Consider the following 24,540-nt stretch of genomic DNA (forward strand, 5'->3'; position numbering starts at 1 on the left):
GTATAAATGAATTGGGGAATAACAAGGGACTAGGGAGGCCTAATCTGTGTTCTCATTGGGAAGAGTGGATCTGGGCAGGACCTGGTGTATGAAGGAGGGAAAGTCTGTGAGACTCAAATTAATGACAAGAAGGTGGCCACAGGATGAAACTTTATAATCCAGACTCATAAAGGCTCTGGGAATTATGTAACACTTTCTTTGCAGTTCATTCCCTGGATGACTTACCCCTTTCTTTTACGCAGGAAGAGGAAGTCTGGAAATGTAGACCTGATTGTCCTCTAGTTTCATCCATCTGAAGAATGAATTAAATTAGATTTCTTTTCATATCTATCTTAATCTATCATGTTATTACATGGGGAAACCCTTGTCCAAAAACGTTGTTTCTTTTTTTTAAACACTTGAAATTCTTCAAACAGGGAGCAAAGCCTATCATTACCTAACAAATCACCCATTGCGTCATTAAAAAAAAAAAAAAGTTTATGCCTAACATCTATTGCATTAACTTGACCATTTGAACTGTACAGTGAGTCTTTGTCCAGGCTTATTTCTCAAAGTGCACTAATGACCTAGAAGCACTGACATGCAGCTGCTTTGTGTGTGTCCATTTTGTCATTATTACTTACTCATGGGTGCAGATTTATTTAGCAAGATAATGGCCCTCACAATACCTAGCAGAATTTTCTGCCCAAAAGTCACTAAAATAATGCAGTACTGTTGTTGCTGCTAAGGAAAATTGTATGTTCTTAAATTAGGTCACTACTGCATATTTATAGTGGCCCACAGAACTGAATAGTTTGAAGTGGAACATCTACTTAATAAATGTATTTACTTATAATCAGTTATGTTCCAGAAATAAATTAGGATGGCTTATAACGATTCTTAAAGTATAGCAAAGAAACATAAATTAAAAGGGGGAAAGTGGTAGAGTTACAATTTGTATTTAATTTATTAAGGTTAAGTCTAGACACAGAAGAAGTGGCAGAAATAAGGAGCTATAATAATAGGGCCACGTGGTATAGCTTCAGTCATTAAGCTTGCAAAGAGAGGACAGCTTGGTGAATTTGAAGACAACTTTAAGTAGTATATTTAAATATTTAATAGAGTCCTCCCATATTTACTAATTACTTTGCAGTAAACAAAGAATGTTAAACACATTTATTTAAGCTCAGTAAGTCCACATTAAAAATGAGGAAATTAAGCCTAGAAAGAAAGTGACTTACCATGACAAGTTGCCTTGTATAGATGATAATATAGAATATTTTCAAGAAGAATTACAGACTGGTAAAGCAGAACTAGAGAATCTCTTAGAGGAAGTCTACACACTATCCTACTGACAAATGACATGTTCCCACATTATCAAATCTTTGAGATATCACTTTCAATATTAGGTTAAACCATGGGATTGCCATTTTGTAGGTTAAACATGGTTAAACATCAGCCATTTCAGATGTTCAACCTCATAGTTTGGGTATCAGTGAAAACCAAGTATGATATGGATCTTCTGAAGCACCGTAATTTGTTTACTTTCACTTAATTTTGTAGCTTGCACATGAGACCTGTGATGTCTTCACTAAGGAAGATATAAATAAATAAAGACACACTAATTATCCTTATAAGATCTTTTTGGAACAGTACTTCAGCAACAACCAACTCCAGATTTTGGTACTACGTTTTCTGCAGAGATTTTGTAAGGGTGGATACTGACAACCGTTCCATAGAGAAAGGTGAAGTAAGAATCTGGCACAGAAGTCAGTTTAACTACTGGAATCCTTAGTCACACTGGATATGTTGCATTAGCAGGTTACATAAATGTCTATGTCTTAGTTTCCTAATCTGCAAGTGGAAAATAATACTATCACTTTTTTAACAGTGAATCCATATAACTGGAGCAATTGCTCCAAAATTTCTATTTTGAATTATGAAAAACTCAGAGCCAAGTTGGAAGCTCAGCTTCAGGAATCACTTTGATCCTTGTGGTCTACAAATTAATATTCTTTTCTTTGATTTTCAGCTATTACTTCTTTATATTTCTCTTGGGGTTTTTTTGAGATTTTATTTATTTATTTATTCTTAAGAGATAAAGAGAGGGTCAGAGACACAGGCAGAGGGAGAAGTAGGCCCCCTCTGGGAAGCCTGATGTGGGACTCGATCCCAGGACTCCAGGATCATGACCTGAGCCAAAGGCAGATACTCAACCACTGATTCACCCAGGTGCCCCTTTATTTCTCCTGGTTTTAATGATCTATTTCTTCTTTATTCCACCTTTAGGAGATAGTATTTCTCTGTATTTTTTTTAAGTAAGGAAATAGCTTTTTTTTTTCTTTTTTGAGAGACATAACATGACCAGGGGAGAGGCAGAGACAGAAAGAGAAAGTGAATCTTAAGCAGACTCCACACTCAGATGGAGCCAGACTAGGGTCCCGATTTCATAACCCTGAGATCATGACCTGAGCTGAAATCAAGAGTCGGACACTCAACCAAAGGAACCACCAGGGTGCCCCAAGAAGATAGGATTTTTAATATTACCTCAAATCTTTGTGGTACAAGATGGGTTAATATATAATCAATAAATGAATAAATGAATAGTATATACTCACTCTGAAAATGTTGACTGTGAAGGAGATTTCTGTCAGGAAATACATGTTATGCTAATTTAAAATGCATACAAATTCAAGCATGATAAAACATTGACTGTGGGGAGGTAATAACTATAGTAAATTATAAAGCTCTCAGAAAAATTTCAATTGAATATAAATGTTAAATCATAAAATATTAATGATATTTTATGTTCAACAAATGTTACTGAAATTAAAAGAAATTAAACAGTATGAAGTGAATAAGCCATATTCACTGACATCAATACTAAATGGTAGCTAACTATACTATTTCCAAATACAAATGTTATTATTCATGTCTATGCTATGGCAAGTTCATATATTCAATTCAAAATAACATTTGCCTCACTGGTAAGTGCACATTAATAATAATGTTGACTACCAAAAAACACATCAGTACCACATGCTGTAATTGGGTTATTCCACTAAAATATATCAATTATACAGGCCAATACACCTAAAAAAATTTCCTTATATTTTTATCAACTCAACACAGAGCTCATGATTAATTAGATCAGAGCCATATATAAATCAAATGATAAGATGCATTATTTTCTAGAAATACACAAGCTGTGAAGTCTACCTCTATATGAAACAAACAAACAAAAGACTTAAAAGCAAATCATTCCAGTCACTCTTTTGAAGTTAATTTAGAATAAGAGAGGCTAGGATTCATGCTTTCTGATTCTAAATTAAGTCAAAAGGCAGATAACAAGCTCAACATTTTACCACAAAAATAAGTCCCATAAAGACAGGCAAACTATAATTTGCGATTGCAGTCTGGGCTGTGTGTGCATGTGCGTGCTCATGTGTGTCACACAGAAACAAAGTATGTACATCCATTAAACTATAGTGATAATAACAAAAAATACAGAAATCTACAGAATGACAAAACCTAAAAATATGTTCTTTCCAATTCTAAGAAAAGGGAATGATTCCAGTCCAGACACATTTAGGTAAGACTTTACATACTTTGAAGACAGAAAACGAAATCTTTTTTGGACCACCTATTATTTCTGTTTCCTCTGTCCTTAAACTCTTTCCTCAGTTATTGCAATTTTTTCCTTCTTCACTTCACCAAAACTGTAAATTTAATTCTGGATGTTGTCTACTATCTCCCTTTAGAATAGAAGCATAATACTCCTAGATGCTTGCTGACAATTTACAGCTGAGTCCCTTCTAGGAATCACCCTAAACCAAGGGAGCTGTCCCATCCAAGGTGGCCTTCCTCCTAGAAGTGCCCTCTACTCAAGGTCTGGATTATGTGGGGGGTAACAAGGGCTCTGGCCTCACATCCAACATCTCTGAAGGGCCACAGCAAGGTCAGAACTTCCACTATAACTGGCTGAACCCACTGCTGCAATGACAGTGCATTTCAACTTCTCCCTCTGCTTAATCCTGCTTCTGTTCTTCCCTTATAGGTGTTTCCAAAGGCACTTCTGAATAAGGCTCTTGTAGACCAATCCCCATCTCCTGAGAAAACATGATCTATGATACTGTGCAGGAAAAAAAAAAAGTTTGCTATAGTTCAATTGATAACAAATTAAACAAAAATGTAATCAGTACAATCTTTAAGAATTTGGGTGGGGGAAGACACAAAACTTCCAGTGGAGAAATAAGATTCTTAAGATTTTAAAGAAAGGACTGTCATTTTCACTTAGACATTTTATTAATTTATGACTAATTTGCAAATCTAATACATACATGATAGCTCATAGAAGATGTTCAATTGAGAACAATAAACTGAAATGGTGAAATATTTACCCAATTCAAAGGAGACCCAATGTTACTACAGGTAGTAAAATAATAAATGTTTCAGTTGTTAAGAGTATGAGACCAACATGAACTGAGTTCAGGTTCAACCAAAGTTCTTTTCAAGGGAAGACGTCATAAATCTGCAGGGGCCCTCTGCCTTGCTTCCTTTTTATTCTGATTTTACTATAACTTCAGGAACAGGATTGAACTCTGTGGGCAAATTCTAAGATATTGGACATCATCCTATAAAAATAAAAAATTTGATTCCACTCTTTCATAAGCTTTATAAAAATGTCCAGGATTAATTGTATCTAGAAAAGATTTAGAAAAGAACAATAGAAAAGATTAATTTAGGGATGTATCTATAGAAGAGTGAATTAAAAAGATTCTGTATTTTCAGTATATAAAGGGGGTAGGTGGAAATGAGGTAACTGGCATTAGAAAATAAAACCCCAAAATATGAAAAATAAGCAATTCCTCAGCACACTAATTCCTCTAGCAGGCCATGCCTTCCTGCAACTGCATTCTGTTTTTAGTTGGATCATAGCCCAGAGCATTCAAAGGCTCTGGAGTCTCTTTCCTTCCATCTTAAAAGATTCCCATCAGCTTCTAAAAAAATTATAGCTCTTTCCGCCATCTCTCCGAGCTGCCACAATGGTGCGCATGAACGTCCTGGCAGATGCTCTCAAGAGCATCAACAATGCTGAAAAGAGAGGCAAGCGCCAGGTTCTTATCAGGCCATGCTCCAAAGTCATCGTTCGATTTCTCACTGTGATGATGAAGCATGGTTACATTGGCGAATTTGAAATCATCAATGATCACATAGCTGGGAAAATTGTTGTGAACCTCACAGGCAGGTTAAACAAGTGTGGAGTGATCAGCTCCAGATTTGATGTACAACTGAAAGATCTAGAAAAATGGCAGAATAACCTGCTCCCATCCCACCAGTTTGGTTTCATTGTACTGACAACCTCAGCTGGCATCATGGACCACAAAGAAGCAAGACGAAAACACACAGAAGGGAAAATCCTTGGATTCTTTTTCTAGGGATGTAATTCATATGTGCAAATAAAATGCCTTAATGGACAAAAAAAAAAAAAAACATTATAATGCATCCTGTCTCCATGTTCTCCACTACTATCCCTAACAACTTAATCAGATCTGACTGCCGAGTCCACTGCCCAAAGAAACCACTCCCGTTACAGTTACCAGTGACCTTAGTGCTATTAAAACCAGGGCTACTTCCATGCTATCTTAGTAAGATACTAGATACTTCTAGTGGCAACTGAGGAACACTCCTTTCTTCCTAAAATTCTGCTTCTGTCCCACCTAATGGTTTTCTTCCCAACCTGTTGGTAGCTCTTTTTCCCTTCAGTCACCTCATTCCTACTTTTGTTCATTTGTTCATTCATTCATTCAACTGGCAAAATGGAGTCTGGAGATGCAACAGTGAGCAATACTAGACATGGCTTCTGCTCTCACAAAGTCCTTTACACCTCCTCTAGCTTTGCCTTGCACAATTCTTTACCAATATCACTATGTTGCTGTACATTTTCTCTAGTTGAGCAACCATGCAAAGGTCTTCTATAGCAATCCTTTCACATGCATTCTTTACTCTTCTTAGAAAGGTCTGCCTCAACTAATGTGTTAAGGAAAAAAAAAAAAAGGTTTGCCTCAGCTAGCCCATCCCTAAAACAATTTCCAAGCCAGTTCTTCAGACACTTGCCCTGGTATTCCCATCTCAATCAGCATATCCTCTTTCTTCACAGCATCCAACTCTTTCCCTCTATAATAACTATAATCTGTAATTTCATAGCTGCTGTGTTTGTTGGCTTGTCTAAGGCTCCAGGAAGTTAAGAATCCTGTTCACTATGCCATTTACCTAGATCATAAAGGCCCAATGAAATAGTGGGCACATATTTTTCTTTAAAATAAATAAGACCTAAACCAAGCAAACAAACAGCTTCCATTTCACTGTTGGTGCAAGAGATGGTTTAGGTGAAAATGCAAATAGGCATCTAAGAGATTTAAGTTTATAAATGAAAGAATCATAATTAACTTTTGCTAAAGTTAACATCAGAAAAGATAACTAGGTTGTTTCATATCACATTACTGGGTCATATACACCCAAAAACAGACAAGAAAAATCCACACCCAGGCAATGTGACTGCAGATGCAATAGATTAACAGAGCTATCCATCCTTCACTGGATGGACATACATTTACCCCCAGCCAAGATAACTCTATTCCATCTGCAAGCATACTAATATACTATAGAGAATCTCAGAATTAGAGCTAACTTAGTGCCTGTAGATCTTAGAGAGATCATACCCAGGAAGGTCAGAGAGAGAGCAGTAGTAGATAAGATACTAGAATTCGGATCTCCTAGTCCTCAGGAAAAAAAAAAAAAAAAAAAAAAAAAAAGAGCTCAACCACTACCCACTTGCCCTTCTTTTTGGAAATAAACAAGGAGGAAGATAAAAATAAAAAAAAAGTTTAACATACGAACACTCTTCCATTACCTACAAAGTATTAACCATGAATATTCTAAAGTACTTCTTCACTTTAAAAAAGAGAATTTTTTAAAAATTTTAGCTACTTCTTAAAAGAAAGGCAATCTATGAAATTGCAATCATTTTAAAGACCCTGGAGGTTTCTCAGGATATATTTTTTGACATAGAAAAGTTTTTTCCTTCCATTTATGTCTTATAAAAAAGAAAAGAGAACTATATTTTGCTATGGGAACCCAATTATGTTTGTGAAAAATTGTGAAGTATATGGAAGAGTACGAACAAAAGTCTTAAAAGTCTTAAGAGTTATGGAGGAAAGTATGTGGAAGTGGGTGGGGGGCCCAGAGAGAAGGAACCAGGCGCATTGTACTGTGGATGGTAGAGCAATTTCTGCTCCAACTGTTTCTCTCTTAAAGGGGAATTAATTGAATTAATCCATTGTTTGTATACCGATAATAAATATAGATAAAATATCAAAACTAATATTCTGAACCAAACAATAAGTAGACCTTCCAAAAGGATTTAGGTCAAGTAAACTAACTGGCCAATGATCTCTGTCATAGCAGTTTTCTCCCAGACTTTTCCAGCAGAGTGGTGGAAAAGTATTTGCTGCCAAAGATTTCTTTGCACCAATTTTTTACTGACTCAGGGAAACCCCAAAGAAGCCTTCTCTTTGGACTGTATTTACCTCAGGAGGATTTCTCACAGATTGTGCTAACAATAGAAATCATTCTTGGTTATGATACAGACCCAGCGGGATGTTCAAAATGCCACAGGCTACTCAGTGGTCCTGCCTGGGAAGGCCTGCTGGTAGGTACCATATGAGCCATATGGAAATGGCTAAAATGGGAAGTAAAAGCAGCAGGTTCTGAAGTCATCAGCTTCCCTTGCCATGGTAGAATTAGTATGAGTCTGATGCAAAGCATTCCTGCTTCTGCAATGCCCACTATTCATGGAGAATCACCAATCCATGGTGGTATACCAAATGATATGTGCCAGTTTCTTTTTTACTTATTTGACTGGCACCTGAAATAGCCACATTTTGTTTTTTTTTTTTAAGATTTTATTTATTTATTCATGAGAGAGAGACAGAGACAGAGACGGAGACACAGGCAGAGGGAGAAGCAGGCTCCATGCAGGGAGCCCGATTCAGGACTCAATCATGGGACTCCAGGATCACACTCTGGGCCGAAGGCAGAAGCTAAACCACTGAGCCACCCAGGGATCCCTGAAATAGCCATGTTTTGAAAGAAGAAAGTGTAAAAAGCAAAGCACCTATGGAGGTGATACTTTGCGCAGCAGAAGTAATATCCTATAGACACTAATGTTGTGATAAGATCATTGTGAAGTGCAATGTAAACACTCTACAACTGACAATGTATGTCTATCTCCTTCCTGAGAGATAATATTGAGACTTTTTTTTTTACTTCCTAACATAAAAATTCTGCAATTTGAACTGTAACATGGAGACAATGTAGGGAAACAACAGTACTAATAAGAGAGACCTGTCAGAAAAGTGAAAATCACCTACCAGAATATCCTCAATAAGGAGAAAAACACCACCAATTCATATTTGACAGGTGTTTTAGGTCAGGCACTCTCCAGAGAGCACTGGAGAAAGAAATTATATCAATATGTAAGTATGAAATACAGAAGCTCTCTTTTATACAGTCTTATGTCTCCCTCTCAGTTACCTGCAGTCTGCTGTGGTCCAAGATGATCCTCCTTCTGACATATGATCAAAAGGTCAATGGTAGCCTAAGACTACATCAGCTGTGACACAATGCCTATGTCATCCACCTCACTTTGTTTCGTCACTTCACTTCATCACACAGGTACTTGATCAGTTCACATCATCACAAGAAGGGTGAGCACAGTAAGGTAAGATATTTTAAGACAGAGACCACATCCATGTAACTTTTATTACAGTATATTGCTCTAACTGGTCTCCTTCATTAGTAGTTGTGATTGTTTAATCTCTTACTGTGCCTAATTTATAAATTAAACTTTATCACAAAGGAGGTATGTGTAGGAAAAATACAGGATACATAGGGTTCAATACTATCCATGGTTTCAGGCATCCAGGGGAAGTCTTGGATCATATTCCCCCTGAATAAAGGGGGACTACTGTACCTTCCAAACAGATAAAAGCAAAGTAATTACAGAATATATAAATGCTATAAAAGCAAGGAGTGTGGGAATCTTTGCATAATCGTAATCCACACAAGGAACACCGAATTACACTTTCCAGGGGTGAATTTTCTGTAACATACTGCTTAAAACTGATGGTGAGAAACATGTTGTGTTGACTGCAGAAATGAATATGCACATACATACGGAGGATGTGTCAAAGACTGATACAATATACCACTAACCTGTTTTTTGAGGGTGACTGAGGGGACAAAGATTTTTAAAAAGAACAATGGTCAGTAGGGAGGGTCTTCTGGATGCTGTTTAAGCCACACAATTTCCAAAGAAAGGTGTCATGCTCAGCCACATTACATAGAGTTTCTGTCATCCATAGCATCAAGCAGTATTACATCACCAGAATTAACCATCACATATTACTTTCTCATTAATTTACAAAGTAGATTATTTTATAATGGTACTTCATATGAAAATAGAATAGGACATTTAACATTTATCTTTCTAATTAAAAAAAACAGGGAGAAGTTTAATAGGAAGGAGTCCCTGGAAGATGTTAGGGGACAGATGATACACTCCATAAATATATCTTTGACAGTTGAAGAAAATGCATCAATATTCCTTTATTACAAATCTTAAAAGATCCTTCAATTCCATTCAGAACTAAATTGAATCCTTGGATTTAGTGACTGTCCAAGCATTGTGGATGCCACCTGTCACAGTGGTATAGAGAATCAGTATATCATTAAGCCTGGAAACTTAGATTCATCTCTTCATCATTCATTTAGAAAATACTTACTGAGCACCTATTATATGCTAGATGCGGTGCTAAATACTAAGCATATGATAATATGAAACAGATGTTTTCGCTAACCCTGTGTGTCTATTTAAAAAAAAACACAAGTAAACATAAAATTACATATTATGACAAGTTCTACTACAAGTTCTCTGGAAAAGGAGAACACAGTGATATAGTAGAGAATACTGGGAAGGGGAGCACAGGGCCAGCACTTAGGACTCAGGGTCTGAGGATGAATAAGGAGTCAGGTGAAAGAACAGGAAGGTCAAGACTCAAGGCAGATGGAACGCCTCAGTGTCTCAGTGGTTGACTGTCTAGACGCCTTTGGCTCAGGGCATGATCCCGGATTCCTGGGATCGAGTCCCACATCGGGTTCCTTGCATGGAGCCTGCTTCTCCTCCCTCTGCCTGTGTCTCTGTTTCTCTTTCTGTGTCTCTCATGAATAAATAAATAACATCTTTAAAAAAAGACACTCAAGGCAAAGGAAGCAGATGTGAAGACTTTGAGCCCAGAGAGTATTAAGTTTTGAGAACTGGAAGGGGATAGGTGTGGCTACGTTGTAATGAATAAAGGAGAATGAGGTCTGGGATGAATGAGGTTGAAAAGGCAGGCAACAAGAGATGGCCACAAGGAGAAGTCTACATTTTCAGTTTACCGGGAAGTCACTGAAAAGATACAAGCAGAATGACTGATCTGATTTAAGCCTTCAGTAGGCTCTTTGGAGAGTGCCTGTAAGCAATACCACCTCAATGTCATCCTAAGTTTTTTCCCTGCTACCAAAATCCAACCTCCTGAAATTTATCCTTCCCTTCCAAATGTATAGGAAAAATGGCCAGGAGCAAGGGTCTCAGAGGAAGGGGTTTGCATATATCAAGTTCTACCAGTACTCCAGCCTTACTGGCAGTTCCCCCACCCCATCCTCAAGATTGCTGATTTTGTTAGCTAAATATAAAGCCACAGCCAAGCAAGTGTGATCTTTAAGGATTGGGTCCCCAGGAGCCCTCACAACCTCAATGCTCAGAAAGCTGGGCAGAAACGGGAAGTTATGCCTCCTAGAGAAGTAAGGGGCAATGGATGCAGGAGGGAACACTATCCCCTGCCTAGGGGTGGGGAAGAAGAGGTCAACAGAAGTCCAGCCACAGTGGGGGTTCCAAGTAGCAGTGATAGCCTACAAAGCCAGTAATGCCTGGATCTAGGGCAGTACTGAAATGTAGCACAGCTGTGATGGAGAAAGTTCTGAAACTCTATTAGCATCTTTCCTCTCAAGGTTGCTTAGTTAGCCACACTAATAAAGCATTACCTAATGCTGCGGTGAATTATTTAACTGTATGGCTTGGGGATTTCTAACAGATTTCTCTTGCACCCAAGGCTTTTAAAAACAATGGTTGTTCATTTTCCTAGAAGATCTCCAGAAGCAGTAAGTTGTTTTTTTCCCCTCTTCCAAGATAACTCAAATCGATGGGAATGACATATCTACAGTAGTTCCTATAGGTGCTGGGGTGTGTGTGTGTGTGTGTGTGTGTGTGTGTGTGTGTGTGTGTTATTGGCACGAAAACTGTGTCAAAAACAATGTTATTACTTCTCTGTTGTCTAGCTTGCATTTTGAAGAAATGTGATTCTTTTCTATAGGATGAGAGTAAAATCTGAAAAATCTAACTGCTCCTCAAACACCAAGAATTTCCCAAATAAATGCATTAAATGAGTAGAAAGTTGTCCTAGATCTGACTTCTCTAAGTACTGAATTAATCTAATATAGGCAGTGAAGGGAGGAGAAAGCTACTGAAAGAAATTCCACCAAGAACTTAGAAATAAGAGAGATAAGTTTTCCTTCGAAAATTGAATTATAAAATCACCACATAAATGGGTTAGAGAGAGATAAGGTGAGTTATTTTGAAGAGCCAGAAATGGTTCCCAGACATGAAAAACTGGCTATCATCAACAATAATGAACCAGTCAGAGGAGAGACAGCAATGGAAGTTGAGAAAAATGTAGAAAATGAACATTCTGAGAGGCCTGGTCCAAGGGAGGAAAGGCTTTGGCCTGAAGATATGTTCTCTCTGGTCCCAGGGATAAATAAAGCCTTCTATGCATGAATTAACTTACCTTAGAGTGATGCCATTTAATCTAAACTGATTTCATGCAACCTGTACAGGCTTTTAATTATATTCTGGTTTCTCAAGTAGCCTGCCTTTAGGAAAAGAAAAAGAAAAATCAGCTAGCCAAAAGATGATACCTCCTCTGGTAATGCTATTTCTCATTATATATTAATACACTGGCATTCTGCTTTTATTCATTAGTTTATAGGAGCCTGTATGGGGGATCCTAAGAGACAGATTCACATTCAGTGTGCCAATAATCAGGTCTCTGAAACAGCCAGGCTGAAAACTAGACCATATCTCATAATGTCGTACTGTACTCTCATCCACATGACATGAGAGTTTTCAAGTAAGTAGAAAGAGGCAACCCATACATTTCACTGATTAGATAACTAAAGTCACATGGCCCATACGTGGTAGAGCAAGGACTGGAATCTGGGTCTCCCCATTTCTTGTCCACGCTGCATCAAAGATATATGTGACACACTAATTATCCACTAAATCTGACTAAATTCTAAGGGTTTGGGAAGAATAGGAATCCTCTAGGTATTCCCATCTGGGGACCATGCTATGTAGAATTCATTTATCTAATTATAGGTGATTTTCAATTTCCCTGCTCATCATCATCCAACGCATCATTTCTCCTTTATCTGCCACGTATAAGGCTGCTTATGATACTTAAGAAAAAAAACTAGTGGCATCGTACCATGTCTAACATCCAATATGTGGGTACAGATGGCATTTCACGGGACATGATCCTTTTCTACAAATGATAGGAAGTGCAAAATAATCCCTCAAAGATAGCAGGCTCTGTTGCACAATGATAAGCATGCCAGAGAGTAATTTTTCATCTTAGCAATTTCAACTGAGGAGCAGTTTCAACTGTCAAGACCTATCCATTTCTCATATTTCTATCATGAACTGTATTCTAACATATATTAACAAGCTCCTATGTAACATGTTGAATGTTATTATTTAGTATTTAAGTAGCTTTCTGAGACCACAAAGTGTGGTGCCAATCATGAGTATTTTGCTCATAATACCATCTCTTTGGAAGCAGGCATAAATCATTCTCCCCCTTTAACAGTTGAGAAATGAACACTAAGTCAGAGGTCAGAGTAACTCAATGACAAAACACTTTAAATGATAAGCCCAGCTAGAATAAAACATGTATTTACCCAGTTTGGGCCATTTTACCTTAAGGATCTTTTAATCTTTGGTGCACTGGCTCTTTTGGAAACCTTCTTTTTTGGCTAGTAGCAGCCTTATTGATGTACTAGTACAAACCCTGACACATAGAGAGGGCATTATACTGAACAGGGAACCAGTCATCCTGACACACCAGAAGCCCAGTATGTCGAGCTGGAGAAATATCCCGGAAAAAGCACGTGAAGTCTGGGTAAACTATTATAGATTAAATATTACTCAGTGCTGATACAAAATTCAGCAGTGAACTTAGGTTATTTGTTCCCATGTTTCTGATTGAACAGATATGATGAAAACTGAACAGCCCTGATATTCACCTGCCAACTTTGGTTCACATGCATTTCCTCTGGCTCTAACTCAATACTATGGGGGAAAACTCTGGTGCTGAAAGATCCCAGAAATTCAACAGCTATCAGTAGCAGAAAATTGATAGCCTCATCTTTTCTAATTTAAATCCACCTCCCTCCACCTCCAAATAATGTCTAGATGCTACTACATTTAACTATGAAGAATGAGGAAGGGAAGTGTCAACAGAGAGAGAAAGCCTCAGTGGGGGAGCCCTTCTCAGTCATTATTCTTTCTACCCCACACTAAGAAAATTGAGCCTTGGCAACCAGCATCCGCCCCCCACCCCCATCCGGGGCATGTGACTACCTCAACTGAAAAAATTCCAGTACCCTTGAAAGACTTGCCATTCATCTTCTGGTGTTCTGAAATGGCCCTTTTTCCTCTCACATAATCCCAAAAGCATATGGTTGTAAATAGTCCTACAGATGGATGCAGAAAACTCTAACAGAAGCCAAGGGGAAAATCTGGCCCACAGATGTATGATTACACCAGAGTGGGTCTGTGCTGCGTATAAACCATGGGAGTTAAAGTATTTACAAGATGAATACAAGAAACACGCGTGAACATAAAAGACAAGGATTGACTACACTACTGCCTTTTGTTAGCTAATTAAAAATTCACTATCTAGAGTTATGGGTAACCTATAACAGAAGATAGAGCTGTATAATCAACTGCCTATTTTAGATTGAGTGAGGCCCATCACTATACAGTTCCAACTTGACAAACTTTGTTTTACTAAGCAAATTATCATCACCATCCAAATTATACAGAATAAAAGCATTTAATAATGGACATTTAAATTCACACAATGACAACCCTGGCACTTCTTATGACTTTATGGTTTAATGTATGCAGCAAATATATATGTTTAATATACACTCACTGTTTGATTAGGCAGATCATGATCACATAGTACCTTTGTCCCCAAATTAATGCTTTAAAACCTCAGATGAATTGGAGCACCTGGGTAGCTCACTCACATGGTTAAGCATCTGCCTTCCACTCAGGTCATGATCCCTGGGGTTCTGGGAATCAAGCCCCTGGTCAGGCTCCCTGCTCAATGGGGAGTCTGCTTCTCACTCATCCTCTGCTCCTCCCCCTTGCTCCTGCGTGCTCTCTCTCTTTCTCAAATAAATAAATAAAATCTTTAAAATAAATAAATAAAACCTAAGATGATCCTTGTAATTGGGAAAAAACATTCAAAGTGTAAAAGTAAAATGTCTGCAGAGGGGTGTTACCCACATGAAGTGCTGCTAAGTAGAAAGAAGTTTTATAATAGGTACATTTTGCACACACAAGAGAAGCGTGAGGAGAAGGATCATACCATTGTTCTAAATACTTTCCTTTCCAATGTAATTTCTAAAGCAATTGAGGCTCAGATTATCAATTGTCTGAAGGAAGTGAATTTTATCATACTGCAGCAGACTGCTATTGCTATTAGGAGGGCAAACTGTCATTAGTCGCCACACTTTTTCCTTTAAATTGAAAAACATGTGAAGTTGCACATAAAAAAATAATAAATAACACTGCTCTTAGCACATAGAGATTTATATAACAGAAAATCCAATTTTAGGCACTCCAGAGATGATGCTACAACCACAAGAAGTCTGGAATGAATACTCCAGATGTCACCCATCTTGGTGTGACTTTTTAATCCCGATGGCTCAGGAGGGCAGCTGTGTCCCAGGGCATTATATCCCTATTTCGGGCAGCAGGAAGGGGAGGTAAGAAAGAAAAAAGAGAATGGTATGTGCAGCTGTCTACTTCCTTTTAAAAGATTTCCTGGAAGCACTACCAGTGACTGAAATTTAGATGTCACTACCTGACTGCATCTCATTTTAGTAAAAGGGGCTGAAAAGTAATTATTCAGGGGGGCACATTAGCACCTCCAACCATACTGGCATTCTGACATGAAGGGAGAAAGAGGGAACATGCAGTGAGTAGTCAACCAGCAATATCTTCTGCTGATATGAATACACTGCTTTGCTGTCTAGTTGTTTCTGCACACAAACACAATAGGACAGAGTTTTGAAAGTTCCAGAAGAATGTTGGCAGTAATGGCCACTCCTTGAATCTCTAAGCTCCAGGTGCCAAGTGTGACACTCCAGGAAGACTCTGAAATACTGTTAACTTTCTTCCAACATCCCCACCACCCCATCTGAAACAAAGATTATAATAGAACAAGGCTCTTTGGGGTATGAAGGTAAAAAGCTAGAAGTGAAAAGGAGGGAAGGGAAAGAAACTAGGGACTCCACCACACACAGGTTCTGTGCTAGGTACGGCACATGTTTTGTCTCACAGAAACACAACTGTCATTCACAGGGGAGGCAGAATTGTCACTGTTTACAAAAAAGAAAACAGGGACGCCTGGGTGGCTCAGTGGTTGAGCGTCTGCCTTAGGCTCAGGGCATGATCCCAGGGTCCTGGCCTCAAGTCCCGCATCAGGTTCCCCGCAGGGAGCCTGCTTCTCCCTAGGCCCCTGTCTCTGCCTCTTTCTGTGTCTCTCATGAATAAATAAACAAAATCTTAAAAAAAAAAAAAAAAAAGACAGAAGCTCACACTCCCCACTTAGTGACTTCACTGAAATCAGACACCTGAAATAATTTGAACCTGTGTTCTCTGACTCTAAAATTCAAGTTATATCCTAAAACAGACTTGAGCTTGTAGTTAGGAAGGAAAAAAAGACATTTCCAATTAAAATATATGAAACAAAGTAATAAAAAATGACCGAAATATTGAATTGCACTCTTCAGGCTTTATATAGACAGACTATGCCTACATCACGTTGGCCCTGTCACCTCCATGACTGATATGGACATGTTGATCATTAGAGAATTCATACTTTTCTGTAAGAAGAGCAAACTAAATTGTTGAGGTATGCATTCTGTTTGCATCCAGTCACACATGGGCCAATTTTGGTAACTAGAAGGTTTTTCTTTTTTTTTTTTTTTTTTAAAGATTTTATTTATTTATTTATGATAGTCACACAGAGAGAGAAGAGAGGCAGAGACACAGGCAGAGGGAGAAGCAGGCTCCATGCACCAGGAGCCCGACGTGGGATTCGATCCCGGGTCTCCAGGATCGTGCCCCGGGCCAAAGGCAGGCGCCAAACCGCTGCGCCACCCAGGGATCCCTACTAGAAGGTTTTTCAAACTGAAAAACACTACTCATAAATTAGGAATGATAATCAATAAAATGTCTGTTTTGTAACTGAAGTAACTATTTTCCAGATATAATGTCATCAAACAGAAATAAATCTTAATGTACATTTTAGCTTTGGCAGATAGAGACATACACACATAACATAAAAATGCCTTAGATAATGTAAATCTTTAAGATTAAATGTGGAGTATTATCCCATAAAAGTGTGACATGTTCCAGAAAGAGGATATCTTTATGTATTTTAGTTTTTTAGGGCTTCTGGATATAGCCTCAAAAATAAAAATTGACTTCTAAATTAAATCATTCAATGATGAGATTGAAAAGGAGAAGCTGTATGGCTAATGTTGAAAAATCAAAAGGTCTCTCCTTTGGATTTCTTTAGCCCTGTGAGATCACTGACAGAAAGCTGTGATGAATGGGGTGACAGACATCAAAATTACTCTCCAACACCTTTACAAGTGCCTTCTTCTGAGTCCAGAAAGCTAAAATACTCCCCTTTCCAGCCTCCTTGCTTGTCATAGGACCCACCTGTGTTCAATGAGATGGAACAGAAAGGAATACTTTTTTAAAGGAACAGATAGCTAGCAAGCACTTCTGAACCCTCTTTAGCCTTTTGCTCTTCTCCCTTCTTTCTGCCTGAAACTGATGTGATGCTGGCATCCAGCAACCATTTTGTCACCAGAAGGGAAAATAAAAATCACATGACGTGGGTAGAGAAATAGAAAGACAGAAGATGTCTCAGTGCCTCATGACACTGTGAATTTGTTGCTTTAGCTCTGGATTGCCTGCCTCAGAATTTACTCTTACATCAGAAAAATCACTGTCACAAATTTTAGCCACTATTAATCAGGTTTTCTAAAATCCATAGCTTGAAGAGAGTCCTAACTTAAACCAGTTCAGCTTACATGTTTGTGTTCATTGAACATTAGGCTGTATCTCTGGCAGAAACCTTTAAACATTATTTAGAAATACCTACACAAAATATATTCCAACGTTTTAATTTTCATTTGCAGGGATTTTCTCCTAAAATAATATTATATTTATCCTTTCCTTATAAAATGGAATAAAAATAGAAGGAGTTGTGAATAAACCTAAGAGGTAATTTTATTAAAAGAATTTTATTTATTTGCATGAGAGAGAACATGAGTGAGGTGAAGGGCAGAGGGAGAAGCAGACTCCCCACTGAGCAGGGAGTCCCATGTAGGGTTCCATCCCGGATGAACTCCCGGATCCGAGCTGAAGGCAGACGCTTAACTGACTAAGCCATCCAGGCACCCCCTAAAAGGTAATTTTTATGAAAATTCTAAACTGAACCAGAGATACATAGTTGGTGACTCAAAGGGAATTCATATGAAAATACTCTGTGGCCTCCATATAGTATATACGTTCCTCTATTTCTTAATCTGTTTTTAAAGTATCATTGCTGAGACATCAGTATTTTTAAGTTTTCAAAGCAAGGAATCTTTCATTCCTTATCACATGATATTACTTTGTCAAGACACAATATGAGCTGATATGTGACTTCACAAAAAGGGAAGTACATTTTTATTTACATATATGCACATAGATACATAAAACACACATATACACACTTTCAGAAGAGAAATAGGAATTTAAAAGTAGATATTACAGCAGTTTAAGGTAGACGTGCAAATAACTTATGAACAATTTTGACGTTGTACAGCTTTTGAGATTTACTCAAAGAGGAAACACAACAAAAGGTTTCAATCTGTTTAAAACTTACTATGTAGCAATCTGTTAAAAGAAAAATGGAAAATCCCATGCCACTTTTTCCATCAAAATAATTGACACTTAAACAACAGCCAAATGCATATAACCTTTGTCCTGCAGTGATGGAGAGAGTCTGATAATTCTTAATAATGAACAATCTAAAGGAAAAACTTGAGAACCATGCTTAGAATTTCAGCTTCACATACTCAAACCCTTTCCATTTGGTAAGTGGGTACGAAGGACCCTATTTAGGAAATCCATTTATGACTGGACACCTTCCCAGACAGGATGCAAAAGCCATATTCAGACATGTTTAAAGTAACCAACTCCCTGTCAGAGTTCTTATCCAGAACTTGGACTGTTTTTATTACATTTTCTTTGGAACACTTAATAACCAAATGCATTGGAAATTGTTCCTTTATTAAGGAGCCCATCAGTAATTCTTTAGACATTCGAGTTTTCAACTGAAATACTTATGAGAAGCCTCATTAAGTTTCTATTATCCTGGAACTCATTTCTAGTAGTCAGAAAAGTGTTTGGAAAGGCAGAAGAAAAAGAGCAGGAGGAGAGAAAGAGGATTAAATTAATCAGGTGGGATTCTATTTAGCATTATTCTTGACACTACTGAAACTCAGCTTGATTCTCCAGATTACATTCCAAGTGTGTACAGAAAACATAATACCAAATTGAGAGAATTTCTAAGAATATGGAGAGGCGCTATCATAAAAGCTGTCAATATCAAGCACAAATGATCCTGCTTCCTATCATCAACTCTGTCTTCCTGTTTCCATTGGTGAGTGAGATCTTTACATCCTCAAAGATGCAGAACATTTCTTTGCCTACTTATATGTGATCATGGGCCCTACGGGATTCAATATGAAGGTATAGGTAATTCCTGAATCTGTGACTCTCTGGCACTTGCATTCAAGATGCCTAAGAAGCAGCATGAAAAGGCCACAGTCATTGTCATCTCCTTCAGAGTCTTGGCTTCAGAAGGGTTCCCTGTGGCTAACAGGGACTGCACGGCTGTGTAGCAAGGAATTGGCTCGGTGCTCTCTTCTGAATTCCCGCATGAGCTCCTCTCTACTAACCACATGATCATTTTCTTCCAGAGTCTGCCGTTCTTTAAACCAAATGTTCACTTCCCCTGTCAACCCTATGAGGAGTGACTCATTGCTCTCTGTTAATTTGAAGTACTTCTCAAAGACTGAAGGAAAGAGTTTCTTTTCAACATGTGTCAGCCCAGTACATGACATATCCACACAATTTCTTGACTAACTCATCAGCTTTGAATATAAGAAACGTCTGGCAGGAACTCAAAGAAATTATCATCATCCCTTTTGATTTGTCTCCATCAGTATATAATATGTTGTAAGACCCCCAAATGCATGTCTGCTGATTTCTGGTGTGTTGCCAGTGACACATTTCCCACAGGAAATAATGATGATGCAATGTGGTTGGCTGTTTATGTCCAGCAGAATCAGCACCATGGCCAGAGGGAAGAGGGCAGAGGGCAGAAGACAGTTGGGTGAGAGTCTAAACCTCTGCCAAATACCACCATCTCCCAACAGGTGGATTAGTTTACAGTTTGTTTTTCCAAAGAAATGTGAATCTACTCGAGTGATAAGTATCCTCGGCTCATGAGGTTATCTGAATCTCTCTGCCCTCTTCTTTCACCATACTTTAGCAGTGCGGCAATCAGATTCCAGATTTTCCTTGCAATGATTGCATTTATTGTTACTTCTATTAGAGCATTCATACTATATCAACAAACTCATTTTCCCTACCCCTAAAATTAGACCATGTAATATTATATCACTTCTTGGAAGTTGTAAAAGAATAAAATTCTATTAAATTTTTTTTAAAAAAAGCTTTAAGTGCTTATAATTTGCATCATTTTAAAGTAAATATTTTTCTATAGTTTACATTTTCTCTCCTTTTCCTTCATTTCATCCAACACAAATACTTTAGTCCCTAGAGTCTGATTGATTTTATTACTTTTATGACATTTACAAAAATGCTCAATACTGATATTTTCTAACTTATTCTAAAACTTTCTTATAGGTGAAATTTGAGGTCTTAAAGATTAACTAAATGTGTAACAATTGACTTTTTTCAACCTAGTGGACCCCTAGTATTTTCTTTTTGTGCTTCAACATAGCATGGGATTGTGAACCAGGAAAATACTTTTTTAAATGAAAGGATAAGCTAACCATTTCACTAGTTAATATGAGAATATTTTTGAATGGCCAGAGTCTCCTCTGCCTCTTAAAGCAGATTTTTTGAATAAGAAGAAACTTTATTTTTTAGACAAATCAGCCTTAACTCTACAACAAACTCACAGATCATTGGTGCTAGGAGAAAATCTATTATTCATTTTATTACACTGAACCAGAAATAGCCAGTAGAGAACTGTTTTGACCAACAAAAACAGCAACATCATATGTTTCAACTAATAAAAAGAAAACTGCCTTCGGAGGGATTAACAGATTTGCCAAAGGTCAGTAACGAAGCTGGAATCTAAACTAGGACCTGTGGATTCCACACCAGGTGGCCATGCATTTTAAGCACACAGAGCCTCTTAACATATCAGTTGTCTTTTTATTACAGTTTCTGTTTTCTCCCATTTTAAACATTCCTATCACAGACACAAGAAAGAATTAAAGGGATTTTGTGCCTAAGGAGTAACAAAGACAGTAAGAAGAATATTTAACCCCTGATTGGCTACTACTGAATGGGTTTTAAATGGGTCAAATATTATAGTTTAAGTATAGGTTTCTGAAAATAAAATTTCTTAGATTTCTTTACCAATTTGGAAAGTGATACTATTACTTGTCAAATACAAAAGACAAGTAAGAGCAGAAATATGAAGAAAATGAAGACCAAAGTAAAACAAACAGAAAAACTGATACAGATATTTTGACACACATACTTATTTCCATTTTTCTGAACTTCTCTGATTATTCCTTTAGAATGGATTCTTTGATGTTAAATTACTGGGATACAGGGTTGGCATGACTTCTGAGAGATATTGACAAACTGCCTTCAAGAACTATTATTCTAATTTGTATCTTCATTAGCTTTGTTTTGAAAGTGTTTGACTACTTCTTGCCCTTCACAGTAATTTTTCATATGTATACTAGCCTCTTCTTTTTTTTTTTTTTATTTTATGGACCACTAGATGACATTTTCTGACACTTTTTGATTTGGATAGCTCCACTCATTTCTATGAATGAGATCTGAACCATCTTACAGATGAAATACCATCTTAGTATAATGTCCTTCAAATTGTAGAGAAGATATTATGTATTAATAATGTCTCCTTAAAAGATTGAAGTAGCAAATAATTAGTCTTTCATCATACCATCATAAACTAGACCTAATTTTAGAAGTTAATCTTTGCTTATCAAGATCCAATTTGGGGTGTGTGTGCATGCATGTGTGTGATTTAATATCTCTAAGCCACCTTTTTTTTCTAAACTATTTTTTTTTAATTTATGATAGTCACAGAGAGAGAGAGAGAGGCGCAGAGACATAGGCAGAGGGAGAAACAGGCTCCATGCACCGGGAGCCCGATGTGGGATTCGATCCTGGGTCTCCAGGATCGCGCCCTGGGCCAAAGGCAGGCGCCAAACCGCTGCGCCACCCAGGGATCCCTTTTTTTTTTTTTAGACAAAAGAAATATCTGGCATCTAAACTTTTGATGAATATAATATTTTTCTCTAATACTATCATAATATATGCTTAAACCTACTTCTACTTCCTTAAGAGTAAGTGGTAGAATTCAGAAGCAAAGTGCAATTAATTTAATTCATGCCATTAAATGAAGTGTGTCATTCACAAATAATAAAGGCAATTCTGAAGATTTATTTATTAATTAATCCTACACATTTCTCCTTTCCTATGGTCCTTTACATTTACTTTATATACTAATGCAGAACCTTTCATGTTATTTTAAGGTAATAAGTTTAACATCTTTGTCATTTGAAGTTAAGGGTCTCTTCCATAAATTCAGATCTTTTTACTTTGTGTTTCCATCATCTTTCGTATTACAGTTACTTGCTTTGTTTTTTAAGGATTCTTGGTTATTATGTAGGAATAAGATCAAAACAGTAAAATCCAAAATAAATACAAGGGAGTCTTATCCAAAACATTAATTTCTAATCACCATACCAGATAACAAAGAAAAGGATATAAAATTTATAGAATTTAGCATAATTTAAATAATGTTGCTTCTCTTGTCATGGATTTACTTTATTTGACACAGCCCACTGTAAGACCACTTCTGAAAGACCACTTCTTTTATTAACAAAAAATAAGTCATGGCCTTTACTGTAATTTCTGTATTTGTATTTCCTTTAATGAGATGGACAGAAAATACAAATTTCTTCAGAGGGAACCAGTTTTCCATGTGATGTTTCTATTATCTAATTACAAATAGGCAAGAAATCAAGAATTAATGCTTCTCTTTGGTGACTGCCATATTTTTGAGATTCATCATTTAAGTTTTAACAATTTAGCCAAGAAAGTTTAATTATTACAGTATGTCTACACTATAATAAACATAGAATTTGTTTAATGTTCCCATTTAAAAGCAAATGGTTTCAAAGATTTCTGCTTCTAAAAACATGGGGTAGATGTATTTTATCCTTCTATGAAGTACAACTAAAATCCCTGCACATTGCATACAAAATGAACATAATAGGACTCTAAGAGGAAGAGAGAAGGAAGAAAAGCTAAGGAGCTCAAAATCCAAGAGAAAAAAAAAATGATGAAGAGTCCCCTGAATTTTATTTTATTTTTTTGCATTATATATCCATGACTTGTTGCTGAAGGAGCCAGCAAGCTGGAAATATCAAAGGAAGTAGACTAAAAAGGGTCAACAAACATCTTTCTCCCTCTAGCCAAATCACCAAGAGGAGAACAGCCCAGCAAAACAGGAAAATTTAGACAACAGCTGCTCTACTCCAACCGAACACAGAAAAACTGTAGACCCACTCCCACCTATAGCAGGAAAGACCAAGTGGGAGCCTAGATTTCCACCCTTGAGAGGCTATAAAGAGGCACTCCAGAAAAGACTGGGTATGGAGAGAACCTGGACTTTCATACTCAAAGGATAGTAAAAACTATCCCTCCCCTTCCTACAGCCTTCTTTCCTTCCCTTGGGTGTCAAAAGAGCAAAGTACAGAAACTAGATTTGTACCTGATGGGGGAACAGAGGACTAGCTGAGGACAAAGCACAGGCCTGGGGCAGCACATTGACAAGTCCTTGAAACAGACAAAGGGACATTCCTCTACAGACTCAACTGCCTCAATTTTTATATTTTGGCAATGTTAGTCCAACCCCCAAGAGCCTGTAAGTCTACTTTAACATATAAAAATTCCTTTAGAAATTTCCTTTACCTCTAAAGCCCCAAGATATGTGTTGGCAATCACCCTCCAAGCCCATAGCCCAAGGTCTCATGACTCAGGCTTTATTAGACGGTAATAAATGACACTTCCCCAACAATAGCTAGCCGCCTCAAGGTCCTGGAAACCTTGATCCCAAAATTCCTTAGAGAGTGTGCCATCCTCAAACCCCTCCCAACTTCCAGGTATATAATCAACCACCCCTCACAGGCCTGGGGCAGCAGCTCTTCCTGCCCACAGGTCCTGTCCTGGTGCTTTAATAAAACCACCATTTTGCACCAAAGACGTCTCAAGAATTCTTTCTTGGTCATCGGCTCTGGACCTCACCCCACCAAACCTCACCTATATTCTAAAACTTCATCAGTACCCACTCTAGCAGTAATCATGTATTACATTCACTTCACAAGACTCTCATAACATACTACCCCAAAATGTCCAGGCTTTAAGCTGGGAATCACTAATCACTCATTAGCTGGGAACCAGAAATTTTCCAAAATGAATGAAAAAGAAAAAAGACAAGAGATATGATGAGAAAGATATCAGAGAAAGATGAGAAAGATTTTAAAGAGGCCATCACACACACACAAACACACACACACACACACAAACCTTCAATAATTATGAATATGCTTGAAACAAACAGAAAAATAGAAAAAAAGTGGAAATAGAAAGACTTGGCAAAGAAATCAAAGATATAAAAAAGAGCCAAATGGAAGTTTTAGCAGTGAAAAATACAATGATCAAAATTAAAAACTTAGTGCATG

At 37.5% G+C, this 24,540-nt stretch overlaps 2 protein-coding genes across 5 annotated transcripts in view; one reads left to right on the forward strand and one right to left on the reverse strand.

Annotated features, from left to right (window-relative positions):
• The window catches only part of PRR16 (proline rich 16), a 199,362-nt gene that overhangs the window by 125,021 nt on the left and 49,801 nt on the right, over positions 1-24,540 (reverse strand). The gene's annotated exons all lie outside the window — the stretch shown is intronic.
• On the forward strand, positions 5,014-5,439 carry LOC129495139 (40S ribosomal protein S15a-like). The gene has a single exon (XM_055302530.1). It carries the CDS (start codon positions 5,025-5,027, stop codon positions 5,415-5,417), a length of 393 nt encoding a protein of 130 aa, XP_055158505.1. The 5' UTR covers positions 5,014-5,024; the 3' UTR covers positions 5,418-5,439.

The sequence above is a fragment of the Nyctereutes procyonoides genome, unplaced genomic scaffold (genome assembly GCF_905146905.1).
Source record: "Nyctereutes procyonoides isolate TBG_1078 unplaced genomic scaffold, NYPRO_anot_genome, whole genome shotgun sequence".
Taxonomy (NCBI): Eukaryota; Metazoa; Chordata; class Mammalia; order Carnivora; family Canidae; genus Nyctereutes; species Nyctereutes procyonoides.